The sequence below is a fragment of the Periophthalmus magnuspinnatus genome, chromosome 10 (assembly GCF_009829125.3).
Source record: "Periophthalmus magnuspinnatus isolate fPerMag1 chromosome 10, fPerMag1.2.pri, whole genome shotgun sequence".
In the NCBI taxonomy this organism is placed as follows: domain Eukaryota; kingdom Metazoa; phylum Chordata; class Actinopteri; order Gobiiformes; family Gobiidae; genus Periophthalmus; species Periophthalmus magnuspinnatus.
In genome coordinates this window covers 31,544,673-31,557,909 of record NC_047135.1, presented here as the reverse complement: position 1 = coordinate 31,557,909, position 13,237 = coordinate 31,544,673, and the positions used below count along the sequence as shown (strand labels likewise).

General features: G+C 39.8%; 2 protein-coding genes across 2 annotated transcripts; both read left to right on the top strand.

Moving 5' to 3' along the window:
* The first annotated feature begins 5,767 nt into the window (after positions 1-5,767).
* Positions 5,768-9,466, top strand: slc25a43 (solute carrier family 25 member 43). Its single transcript, XM_033973850.2, has 5 exons — positions 5,768-6,206; positions 6,962-7,203; positions 7,434-7,606; positions 8,560-8,694; positions 9,070-9,466. The coding sequence occupies exons 1-5, from the start codon at positions 5,935-5,937 to the stop codon at positions 9,280-9,282; spliced, it is 1,035 nt and encodes a 344-aa protein (XP_033829741.1). The 5' UTR covers positions 5,768-5,934; the 3' UTR covers positions 9,283-9,466.
* A 619-nt stretch (positions 9,467-10,085) lies between these two features.
* Positions 10,086-12,143, top strand: slc25a5 (solute carrier family 25 member 5). Its single transcript, XM_033973852.2, has 4 exons — positions 10,086-10,315; positions 10,922-11,408; positions 11,491-11,631; positions 11,724-12,143. The coding sequence occupies exons 1-4, from the start codon at positions 10,205-10,207 to the stop codon at positions 11,879-11,881; spliced, it is 897 nt and encodes a 298-aa protein (XP_033829743.1). The 5' UTR covers positions 10,086-10,204; the 3' UTR covers positions 11,882-12,143.
* The last annotated feature ends 1,094 nt before the right edge of the window (positions 12,144-13,237 follow it).

Genomic DNA, 13,237 nt, shown 5'->3' with positions numbered 1-13,237 from the left:
ATGATGCCACGCACACCTCTCCTATAGCCACAGAACAGTGGTGCAAAGTGGACTAATGCTCCTGTACAAATGAAAGCAAAAGACACTTTCTGTATTTGATTCTATTACCATTTATTTGTCATTGATCCGCAAAGCCAATGTAATATGTAGAGATGATGCGTAAAAGATCAATGGTAGCCATGGGCATTTTGTTTACATGTTGCTAAGAGACAGGGGAAGCTAACATCTGCAGTAACTCGCTAACCCACCCCCTTTAGCCACAGGCAAAATCCAGGATCTTGCCTTTAGCAAGACATCAAGGCATTTGGTTCAAGCTACAGCTTGTAATGAAGCCCCAGGTTCTGTTCACCCTCCATACAAAACCTTTTGACTTCCCAACCCCACAATAATGTTATAAACACTGGGAGTGCTTACATGCAATTAGTATTAGTGAGTATTATTACATTTTTGCCATTAAAATGACATGTAAACAGCAAAATAATCTCTTTGGTTTCTGATCATAGTCCTTCTGATCACTTACATGATTTTGTGTTTTGCATGCAAATTTAATCATCTTAAACTTTAAAAAATAAGGTAATAATTAGATTTAGGTGCTCATATAAACAAAGCCACTGTTTGTGATGGTACTTCAGTGGTGTTTCTGGCATAATCAAATGTATGGTTTTAGCCTTGAACATTTACGCTCTGCACAGTAATATATTGACAATGCCGAGCCTTGTTTTCTGTCCCTATATGAGATTTGTTTGCAGTGTAAATGTGTGTCACTGTAGATGAGCTTCAATGGCTCACTTGTTTGTACCTGCTGTTGTCCTGCTCGTCCTCCCAGCAGGACCCTCTGTATCCCAGGATTAGCCTCTCCAACATCAAAAGGCCGCAGTGATTCTTATCAGATAATATTCTTGTCGGGCTTCCCTCCCCTTTGAGTGCAGCTCAACCTGGACCTGGACCATGTACACTGTGCTCTGGCCCTTTGGCCTTTCCTCATCTTATCACCGTGATGACCTGTGATAAGACAGCTCAGCCTCAGGACTTCTCTGACCACTTCACCTGCATGATTCACATGTGCTGTACAGTATGATATTATTGTATTTTTTGTGTGCATATTTTCTCATGATGGCCGCACTTGTTTTATTAAATTCAAGAGCCAAGTTATTAAGATAATGAATTAAATTCATAATAAAATTGACAGTGGGAATTAATTAAAGCCATTTCATAATATTGCAAAAGAACTGTGTGAGTGAGTGAATGTACAGATTTTCTGAGAAGGCAGACAGACAGAGGACTGGTGTCCAAAGTCATGACCCTGCCCTGACCTGGTTGAAGGAAATGGTCACGCTGCTTCAGACAAAGCAGTGCCCGGGAGAGTCTGAGGGGCTGGCTGGCCAGCATAGAACAATGGATTCGTGCTCTAAGACCAATAGCCACACAAAGGCCAGAGAAACCCCCCAATTCCCATTGCTACATTGTAATAGAACTGGCATTTCACACCGGTCTGTGAACAGCCATTCAATCAAACTACTGTTTAACCTGACCCCTGGCCTACACAGAAATTTTAGGTTTTTGGTGACTGACCTTAGTGACCCTCTATAGCACCTCACACTGGTAATTCCACATAAATGACTTGTGGGTAGCTTTATAAAATAAAGAAGCTTACACACACAATAAAAGATGACTACTGTAAATATGCATGCAATCAATGCAAGATAATAAATAATGTTTGTAGTGATGGGTGCACAACCCAATAGCTCCCGGGGGAACAGGAGACCTCAGCAGACCCTACGTCTGGGTCAACTCCCCTCAAGCCAGGGCAGAAGGAAGCAAGCACATGACCCTTTCTGTGGCTAAAATGCTGCTCCTCCCTGTTACCTGTCCAGGGCCTGAATCAAGGTGTGGGGGCTGCATATCAAACACCCAGGCCCCTTTGAAGTGGATGGAAACACAAACACTGATCTGAGAAGAGTCGTAACAGCTTATTTGTTCCCTTTAGTCATTCATGGAGCTCATTGTTGAATGTGTATGTCTTCAAAGAGGGGCTGCTTGCTGCGGTGGTACAGTAGCCAAGGAGGTCCTAGGGCCCTGTGCCGACTGCTTGGAGAATAGGCCATCTGGCTTCCTGTTTCTTAGATTTGATATTGATTTATTGGATGTACACTGGAAGATAAGGGCACACCAGCTGTGCCTCATTTTGTCTACATCCTTTGTCTTCAGATACACTAAAACAATCATTCCTGTTCACAGATTTCAGTATATAAAATAGTTTATAAATGAAAACTAATTTAAAATGTGATACTGTCTTATATGGTAATACATTTATACAACCAAAATAAATGTAATAAACTCATTCTACTAGGCAAAAGTAAGTAAAAGTTCTATTGCGTTAGTAGTCGAAATAAGTGTTACTAATACTTAAATGCTAAATATCAAATCCATTGTACGCGAACGTGAGTTTACACACTTTTTGTTAGCTAATTTACTGTCCTTCAAAGGTGAGAAAATGGTGCCCTGAATGTTTGCTGTAATAAAGATTGTCCCCATTAATGAGGTGAAAAATTGCATTTACTATTCTTAACAAACGCTTACCATTAACAGTGAAACCTCTCACAGAAACCATTATTGCAGTATTAGGCTGTTATGCATAACAAGTCGTTCAGTGTTGTGAAGTGAGCCGGAGAGGGGCAGCTGTTGGTCTGGGCTCTGTATGTGGAAGTGTGAACATGGTGCCAGGATGACTAATACTTTGTCTTATTTTTCTCACTTGTGCACCCCCACACTTTGAAAGAAGCTAACATACAGACAGGGCATGGTGTCGACTCAGGCCTGTTCCTCTTCCCTCCCCCCACCCCTTTCTTTCCTTTCTTCCAGTCCTCTGATGTGACTGTCTCAGATAATGAGGTGAGAATTTTATTGCACCTTGGCACCAGTCTGTGAGGACAGGGACCTAGGCCACAGACACACCAGTACAGGACATGGGCGCCCTCTGTTGACCACTGCGGAGTAGATATACACTGTGGGTTGTCAGGTCACCAAGATGCACTTCAAAGTGAGAGATCAAGGACTGACTTGCGCATGACAGGCAGAGAATGACAATGCCACAGCCAGACTACACCTACTGTCCCATGCTCGTCCCACAGACACAAAGGCACACAGGCAGCTCTCGCACTACTTTAGAGGAAGTGCACAAGTAGGGGGGCCTACAGTACATACAGGAAGAAGGCAGCGCTCTATCTGAATTCTATACAAATACAAGCTCGGGAAAAGGTCAGGTTAGGAGCCAAAGGAAGGGCAACGGAGGAGACAGAGTGGCCGCAGTTTTAAAGCCATCGTGTTTGATTACTGAAGCATATTGATAAGATAGTGAGATGCAGAGGGAAACCACATGCCACATCTCTTGAGTTAGTGTCTTTATCAGTGAAGGTTCTTGGACTAAATCATCAATGTTAATAGTAAGTCTAATATAACCATTGACTCCAATCAAAGAGTTGAGATCATATGTTTTCACTATTATATAATATTGTACATTTTAATATTTACAGAATGAAATAAATCATGTAATAACTATATAATTATTAGCAAATATTCTAAGAACATGTAACTTGTAATAGTCATTCAGTGTCAATCATTACACGGGACTGGAGAATATTATTTCTTCCCCCCACTCTCTTTTCAGACTATATGATTGTATAATTATCATGTACTCAAGCTTGAAATAAGGAGGCCTAAATATTTATTATCAATAGGCCTGTCATAATAATTACTATACTGACTTATCCTTCAATACATGAAAGTTGGAACAATATATTTTGGGGCTCAATATTTATCACGTGTACAATTTCTTTGCAGTAATAGTGAGATTTTTTCATTTTAAAGTATAAGATTTAAGCTGCAGAGGGTTCTTTCTGTTGCAGCTCAGGCCTTTTAATGATACTGCATTTTTAAAAATAGGTTCAAAGGAATTATCTTGCTTTTTATCAGAGCGGTAAAGTAGTTTCAGTATTATCATTTATTGCAATTTTTTTTTAATGATATTTAGTCCTTCAACTATTATCTTGTTGATTTATTTTTAGTTTGTACCTCCCCTGGATGAATGAGGGATTACACCGTCTAGTATGCTATTCATGATTCATGATTATGTCAGCGGGCGTGGTTCTGTGCACTCTCAAAATGAGATTATTAACAGTTTTATGAGCTATTAAAATGACATGTAAATGTCAAAATTATCTAAATTCATTTGGATCATTGCTGCTGTGATTACTCAGATTTGGAGGTTTCATTTTATTTTAAATGATCTTAAATGCCTTGAAATCAGATTATGATCATATTTTGGTGTGCATGTGAATATAACCACTGATAACTATGATCTCTAACGATTCATACAAGGACCAAATGGATCATGTGCAAAAATACAGCCTCACCGTGCCAGGCCTGAGAGCAAACAGGGAAGTGAAGGGGGTCTTACAGACAGAACCATGCACGTTGTCATCCCAGCAGGAGAGGGAGTCTGCCTTGAGAGCCAGTACAAGGAAAAAACAAACAATTCATTGACAAAAAGGGCAGCCACTGATCCCTGCTGAGAAGCACTAGTCATACATTAAGTGTGATCTTACATGTGTAAATGATAAATTAGGAAATAGACATGTTCCATTCAGAAATATATAATGAAATGTATCATAGCATTTTGAACATAAAGCCGAGAAAAGGACTAAACACCACCTACACATCTGTAAAATACAGTATCATAATCTAGATACACAACAATAATTACAACTTGACTGAACATAGATTGACTGAAAAACTCTCTAAGAAACAAGTCAAATATAAAAAATAAAATATCTCTCCCTCTCTCTTCCTCTTTCTCTCTCCCCCTCTCTCTCTCCCTCTCTCCTTCTCTTTCTCTCTCTCTTCCTTTCTCTCTCTCTCTCTCTCTCCCTCTTTCTCTCTCTTTTTCTCCCTCTCTCTCTTCCTCTCCCTCTCCTTTCTCTCCCTCTTTCTCTCTCTCTTTTCTCTCCCTCTCTTTCATTCTCTCTCTTGCTTTCCCCCTATCCTTCTCTCTCTTTCTTTCTCTCTCTCCCTCTCTTCCTCTCTCTCCGTCTCTCTCTCCTTCCCTCTTTCTCCTTCTCTCTCTCTCTTTGTCTCTCTCCTTCTTTCTCTTTCTCTCTCTCCTACTCTTTCTCTCTGCGTCGTTCTCTCTCTTTTTCTCTCTCTCTCCTCTCTCTTTTTCTCGCTCTCTTTCTCTCTCTTCCTCTCTCTCTTTTAATGTTGACATTTATCTTCTTAAAGTTCTAGTAAAATGTGTTCATTTTAATACTTGCAGTACAGTTTGAAGCATTTGATACAGACTTGGTAAAGATTAAGTACGACCATGCACACATACAGAAATAATCTAAATATATTCCTAGATACTATAACGATGAGCTACAAATATACAATAATATATAAAGTCTTACTTGATGGTGAACCGCGTGCCCACGCCACGTTTGATAAGTCCATGATGCCACGTGCCTGATCGATCCGCCGGCTTCTTTATCTTCCCTTCTTTTATTACAGTAACAATAAAAACGGGTCACACGTGATTTTGAATGTAAGTCTTTAGTATCTTAATTTTTATATGGGATATTATTCCTATTAAGTTACGCGCGAATTACATAACGGTGATTAAAAAAATAATAATAATCCCAATATTCAACAATGCTTAGGTGCCTATGGACCAAAAGTAAAGCCATTGGTGCCATCTAGCGGTCGAGGCGTGGCCTGTCAGTTTCTCTTCAGGAAAAGGTTGCTGGAGTTTATTTGTCACAGGACACTGCTGCATTGGACAAGAGCCCCATTCGTCTGCCTTTCTATATTTGGACACTAAACGATATTAACATTTTTTTCTGGGGCAACTACACTCAAATCGTCGCAGAAGACGTGTTTTTTGTGGATGGGCCTGAGATTATGGCCACAGTCAAAACGGATAACAGACTGACGAGCTCTCAAAGCTTTGTATGTGTCGGATTTGCAGGAATATTTAGTAAAACTTTAACTTCTCCATTGGAAGTGGTGAAAATTAAAAGTCAAGTGGGGACTTTTCACTGCAAAAAAGGCTTCTGGCAAAATTTTGTTCTGATCTATCAAAATGAGGGACTTCGAGCGTTTTGGAAAGGAAACCTGGTCTCTTGTCTACGGTTGTTTCCCTACACAGCGGTTCATATTACTACATATAAACAGTAAGTGTTTAGGTTATATCTTGTTACCATTTGTCATAAGTTTGTTTGTGGTTGTGTAACCTTAAAGCTAAAGACTTAAGACTTAACGTGAGCCAACAATGAGCAGTGCCTTGAGATTGTTTATTTCAGTAATATTAACAACAATATAATAAATGTCACCCAAATAGGATAGCGTGTTTATTAAAATAATCATTGTCTAAACTATTTTAACTTATTTCCCCTCGAGTTTATTTGGTTAGTCTTACTTCCTTATATTTTCAGCCAATCAGAAGGGGGCATTTGCTCATTCGATTTTTAAAGGCGTTTTTTCCCACAGTTTTACCTCACAGGTTTAAACGTACCACAATGCACCACGATATCAAGTACTATTGTGCAATGCTGTGTATTTATATATCGATTTAGTAAACATTACAGTTAATTATATTCTAAAATTGTAAAGTTTTTGTGGCAGTTGTAGCAGCGGTTTTGCCTGTGTGCCAAAAACCAGGTAGTAGCGAAGGAACTCTGGCCATGTTACTATAGGGCAAACTTATAGACCATGCATAATATGACCATGTAGTGGGCACACAATATTGTTGTGGCCTTGGTAGTATTTGAATTAATGTAGTAAGTAAGCAGCGTTGGTGGGTATAATCTACTCATTGCACAACAGTAAAAGTAACACAGTGAATCTCACATGCTAAGGCACTTCTTATTGGGTTGGTTATGAACAAATACAACAATGTATAATGTACTGCAATGTTCAATGTTTTAAGGATAGTTCATCTTCACATGGATCAAGCGGGCTTTATTTCCCAGTGGCGGGCCATATTCGCAGGTGGGCTAGCAGGTGTTGCAGCTGCCCTCACCACTTACCCCCTGGAGGTGGCAGAGACCCGGCTGATTGTGCAGAACAGCAAAGAGCCCACATATATTGGCACAGTTCACACTATCTCGAAGATATACAGAAATGAAGGCCTATCCTCTCTCTACAGAGGATTCTCCCTGACAGTCCTCGGTGCGTTTGCATAATAAATAGCAATCCTCTAAAGTGCATGTTACAATTGATATTTTTATTTCTTTATGGTTAAAATTAGTGTTCAGAATTTATCTTTATTTTCTTATCAATGAGCAAAATTCAGAAACTCAGATAATAAACTAACGTATATTCAATATCAAAGTTATTAACATTAACTATAGCAATATTTTAATAGCAATATTTTAATACTAATTGTTCTCTTTCCCTAGGAGCATTTCCGTTCTCTGTTGGCTGCTATGCTGTTTACATGAATCTGGATCAACTTTGGCAGGAGCCACAGTTTCGCTTTACCCCCCTACAGAACCTGATAAGTGGCTGTGTTGCAGCTGGTGTGGCTCAAACCCTTTCTTATCCATTTGAAACTGTAAAGCGTAAGATACAGGTAAGATAAAAACAGTCTATATCTTTAAACACACATTAACCATGCAACTTCACTGGTCTTAGACTTACTTTGTCACTTATTATCATGTGTTCTTATGAGGGCAGTATAAGAGACCAAAGTCAAGCTTGTTTGGTCAGTACAGTTACCCTAACTCAGAACACTGACACTTGTGCTTGTGCTCTCAGATTGGTATTGATTATTGGATTGATTACATGTTGTTTTGTACAAACTAGATGTTTGGACAGGTTCAATGTACGTATAGTTTTAAAAGACAGATCTCTATCCTACTTCTGACTCTCTAAATTACATAAACAATGGCACTGCAAAGGGCAGAATACTACATCCGGTTTATCAGCCTATTATTAGCAACCACAAGGTTTAACAGCAGCTGGGAATGTGAATGTGTCCCGTGACTGCACAAACTATAGATAAGTTCTCTAAAGATAGCGAGTAACTGTCAGACAACAGGCAGGCTTTATTTGCACTATAGAATGGATAATCAACAAAAATGAAGTAGGTTTGGCCGAGGACTAGGGTAATAGATGTTTAACCATGTTATTTTCTTAGCTGAAGACCACTAAAAGAGTTCAAATCTAATCATGCAGTTCTTCTGTCACCTGATTTTCAGTGAGGTTGTTTTTGGCAGCAGACATAAAGGCACACGATATTTGTCTTACAGATGTTGAAACAAATTCTTTTTTTTTTTTTTCATTTTTAATCTCCATACACGCGTGTGTACACATACACCTATTTATCTTTTTAAGCCCCTACATTGTGCATTATTTTGACAACTTTAGGAAACCCGCATTGGTATCAAAGATTAAAATGTCTTGTTTGTAGCATAGAGCAAGCTAAAAAATAGGACCATTAAAACCTTTTTTTAGGTTAAACTGGGCAAAAAGATGAAATTGTGTTCTGTTGCTAGTTCTGAATCATTTTTTATTTCCCTTTAGGCGCAGAGTTCCCGGCTTCCCCATTTTGGTGGTGTTGATGTCCATTTCAATGGGATGATTAACTGTTTTGTTCAGGTCGTGAAAAATAACGGTTTCTTTTCATTGTGGAATGGTCTCACAGCAAGCACAGTAAAGGTACGTCTACGTGTTTACTGATGCACTGTTGCATTATATGTAAGGGTACTAGCTCCCTTGACCTGTCTTAGAAACTATAATGACAACCAAAATAACTGCGCTGCACATGCTTGGGAACATGAGTGGCTTTATGACGGAGAACAAAATGTAACCTGTGACGGACACTTTGGGCTTTGAAGAGGGAGGGGCGTGGAAAGCTATGTTCGGAGGTACTTTGTGGCAGGAATACAGCAAATAAAATTAGGAACAGCATGACACAAATGTCTTCATAGTGTAATATCTTTTTGAAAGGAAAATTGAAGGAAAATATATGTAAATGACAAATGATCTACATGCCAAAGGTTAAAAACTGACATAAAACTATTGTTTTTACAGATTGTTCCCTACTTTTGCCTTCTCTTTACTTGCTTTGAGATGTGCAAACAAGTTTTCCTTTACCGCAATGGATATATTATCTCTCCCCTGAGCTATAAACCTGCACCGGGAGTGGACCAGAGCCTTAGACCTTATGAGCTTGAAGAGGTGAAGCGCTACTTGAGAAACAGAAACTTTGAATCGGAAGAATCTTCATTACGAAAATGTTGGTGAATGTTCAGCTTCACAAGATGGCTATACAAGACTTTACCATAACCACAAGACCTCTCTTGCCTCTTACAAAGCACTTTTGTATGTTTATGAAAACTTTCTAACTTAATGTAAACTGGTTCTGTTATTACAGTATTGTATATTATTAAGCCTATAAGCCTACATTATTTTGGACAAAAATAATAAATCACTCACCATAGTAGTGTTAATAATGGACAGGCCTACTGTTGCCGAAAAGTCTGATGTTTTACTTTAGTTTACAGGTCATCAACATTTTTCACTATGAAAATTGTAATATAAATGTTTTAAACTTTTATTAAACTAATTTTCAGATGTACAATTGAGCTTGTATTTGATGTGAAGTTTCTTTAAGTTTCTTTAGGTAAAAGACAGTCATGATAAGTTTTTTGAATAATCAACAACTATGTGAGCCAGTCTGCTAATCTAATCACTTTTCCCTACTCCACACAGTCGTGACACCAAAGGACATATACAAAAGTGATGACCTTTAGCCGCCATAGTCCCAAGTCATTCATCTCAGCTGTTACAACTGACATTTCCTACGACCTTGAGCCAACAAACCCTGTCAAAACTACTTCAAACTCAAACAGCTACACAGACATATAAGCAAAGGATTCCTGGAGATGCTTTAGTTAAATGGTTTTCGAATAAATCGGGACGATAGTAGTTAAACTTATAATTTATGTGAGTGATGCGAGACGGCACCAAATCCGAATCCAAGGACATCGTTTAGCCCCGCCCACTCGCCCCTCCGCGGACCAATCAGGAGCGGGGGTCGAAGTTACGTTTGTTCTCGCGCTCGGTTCTCTTAAAATCCGCTCTCTTCAACATCGCTGTCGTCCATTTAGACCCCACCAGCAACCTCCTCTGACCACCTCCCCTCAGCTGCTGCAGACGTCTGAACATGGGTGACCAAGCGATTTCTTTCCTCAAGGACTTCTTGGCTGGTGGTATTGCTGCTGCTATTTCAAAAACAGCTGTAGCTCCCATCGAGAGAGTGAAGCTGCTTCTTCAGGTAAGAGCCATTAGAACTAACCAGCTGTGTTCAGCATTTAGGGCAAACCTCTGCAGCAAAAGGAGGCGCGCTAATTCACACCCTTTTGCAGTCTGTTTGGGACGCACGGTGTATTAGCCTAAGTGATGAGAGAAAAAGATGATACGAGATGTGTTTCTATATATGGACAGACAGAACATGCATGTCAAAGATGGTGCAGTCACCGATGCAGCGCGCGGACGTAATTGTGGCGTATCAGACCTGTTACGTAATACACTGATCAAGCTGCAGTTGGATAGATCATTCAATGTGTGATATAAATGAACCAGAAATGGCGAAAAAGGCTGTGTCAAGCTTTCAAATGTCCACATCTGTCACTTTTATGGTTTAATTCAGAGTGACAATAAAACATCCAAGGTCACAACAAGGTTTACGCCATTATTCCCCTCCCCTGCATCGGGCCTGGTCCCAGCAGAGGGAGGCGGGGCTGTGAATTGTTGAATGGATGCCGTCACAGGCACGTGGATGCAAATATACTCACTGGGGCAGGCAAAAGATGTCACGTTTTTATGTATCTGCTTCTGTACTTGTCTCTCAATGTTAATACAGTACTTTTATTTTCTTTAGGTGCAACATGCCAGCAAACAGATAGCAGCCGATCAGCAGTACAAGGGTATAATCGACTGTGTGGTCCGTATCCCCAAGGAGCAAGGCTTCCTCTCGTTTTGGAGGGGTAACCTGGCTAACGTCATCAGATATTTCCCAACTCAGGCCCTCAACTTTGCTTTCAAGGACAAATACAAGAAGATTTTCCTTGATGGTGTTGACAAGCGCACACAGTTCTGGAGATACTTTGCAGGAAATCTGGCCTCTGGTGGAGCAGCTGGAGCAACGTCTCTGTGTTTTGTTTACCCCCTGGACTTTGCCAGAACACGACTCGCAGCTGATGTTGGTAAAGCAGGAGCTGAGCGTGAATTTAAAGGTTTAGGAGACTGCTTGGTGAAGATCACAAAGTCTGATGGCATCAAAGGTCTGTACCAGGGATTCGGTGTCTCCGTACAGGGCATTATCATCTACAGAGCTGCTTACTTTGGCGTCTATGACACAGCAAAGGGTAAGTTCAAAACATGCTTGAATATTGTTAGTTGCTCAATGAAACTGTGAATAATTGTATTTTTCTTGATCATTTTTTGCAGGAATGCTTCCTGACCCAAAGAATACACACATTGTTGTCAGCTGGATGATTGCTCAGACTGTGACCGCAGTTTCTGGTGTTGTGTCCTATCCCTTTGACACTGTCCGTCGTCGTATGATGATGCAGTCTGGACGCAAAGGAGGTAATTGACATAGCGAAGCACTAGTAGAATCTGGTGACCAAGGTGTATGTTCATTTTGTCTATAATAATCTAAAAATGTTACGTTTTTGCAGCTGACATCATGTACTCTGGCACCATTGACTGCTGGAAGAAGATCGCCCGCGATGAAGGTGCCAAGGCTTTCTTCAAAGGAGCATGGTCCAATGTTCTTAGAGGCATGGGTGGTGCTTTTGTACTTGTCTTGTATGATGAGCTTAAGAAAGTTATCTAAATTTTATCTTCACTGTTCTATTCTAAGGATTAATTGTAACAATTGTAACATATCTTGTACATTTGGAAGGATTTAAATGATGTGATTATATTTATTGGGACCAGCTAGTGGTAAGCTGCTAGTTGAAAGGAGGGAATCTGTTACGTACGTTTCTCCTGACCATTGCCATTTCTTTTTGCTTGTTTTGCCCACACCAGAATGTTGTTCCCTGAGCACAGAAATGTTGCTGGTATTGAGAAATAAAGGTAACCCTATGAGTAAATGCTTCATTTATTTTTGAATCCCGTAGCACTGGCTGTGCACACACAAAACATGACCGAGTTGGCAATTCATTCACGTCAGAGCAGGAGCTCATTTAAATATTTCACAGCTTCCTTTCTGAAATGTAACCTTATAACAAGAACTGCCCCCTCAGTTGTAACTGGAACAGAGCCAAAATCTGCAGAGAAAGCTGAGCAGTTTACAGTGTTCTCTGAGGGCATAAGCACTTCAGAACAATGGTGTGGAAATAATTACAAGCATTATGAATTCTGGCAAACTTTATTTTTAATTCCACATTGTTCAACTCTGCAAACACCCACATCACACTCAGAGAAACTGCTGATATAATGGTTTAAATTTCAAGAAATCATATGTATAGGCATTATGTAATTTTCAAATTAATCAAAATATTGAATTGTCTTTGAAACAATGTCTCTACACACAACATGTTAATTGCATGCATGTTGTGTTGCATTTTAATCGCTCAGTTGACTGACAAACTGAATAACTTTCAAGGGGTTGAAGTAAGGTCAGGGGGCTTTAATTAACACCACAACGTTGGACTCGGGTCTCATAATGGTGAGCTCACATGATGGACCCATTAGCAAAGGGATGTAAACAAACATCTATTCTATAGGCCTAACCAGGGGAGTCGATAGGGGGGGCAAAGGGGTTTCTTGCCCCGGGCCCCCACATTTCTGTTGACGGGCCTGGGCCTAACTGTATGTTTTATTCCTTTGTTGCATTTTGTAAATTTACATTTTTGAATATAAAACTATCTAGCCCTGTTATTATCCATAAGCTTGCAGGGTAGTAGCCAGTCAGACCTAACTTCTTTTTCGATGCATAGCCTACTCTATAGTCAATAAATTGTGTATAGGCAACAGACATTTTAACCTGTTTAAGCAAAGAAAAACTACGTTGTTCACAAAACCATGAGTCACAAAAAACATGAGCCTTGCCATCACACAGACACTGATTTTTTTTCTTACCTTTCCAAAAAAAAGTTGACTTGGACAGCTGCTCTAAAGTCTAGCACTAGTGTTTTCTGAGAGCATCCTCGGTACTGTCATCTACACTTGGCCTGTAGATGGC

Excerpts from the sequence above, each read along its gene's own strand:
- slc25a5 (XM_033973852.2), top strand. The coding sequence starts at position 10,205 with ATGGGTGACCAAGCGATTTCTTTCCTCAAGGACTTCTTGGCTGGTGGT. Across the intron at positions 10,316-10,921 it reads GAGTGAAGCTGCTTCTTCAG|GTGCAACATGCCAGCAAACA; the intron begins GTAAGAGCCATT and ends TATTTTCTTTAG. Across the intron at positions 11,409-11,490 it reads CGTCTATGACACAGCAAAGG|GAATGCTTCCTGACCCAAAG; the intron begins GTAAGTTCAAAA and ends CATTTTTTGCAG.
- slc25a43 (XM_033973850.2), top strand. The coding sequence starts at position 5,935 with ATGGCCACAGTCAAAACGGATAACAGACTGACGAGCTCTCAAAGCTTT. Across the intron at positions 6,207-6,961 it reads CATATTACTACATATAAACA|GATAGTTCATCTTCACATGG; the intron begins GTAAGTGTTTAG and ends CAATGTTTTAAG. Across the intron at positions 7,607-8,559 it reads CTGTAAAGCGTAAGATACAG|GCGCAGAGTTCCCGGCTTCC; the intron begins GTAAGATAAAAA and ends ATTTCCCTTTAG.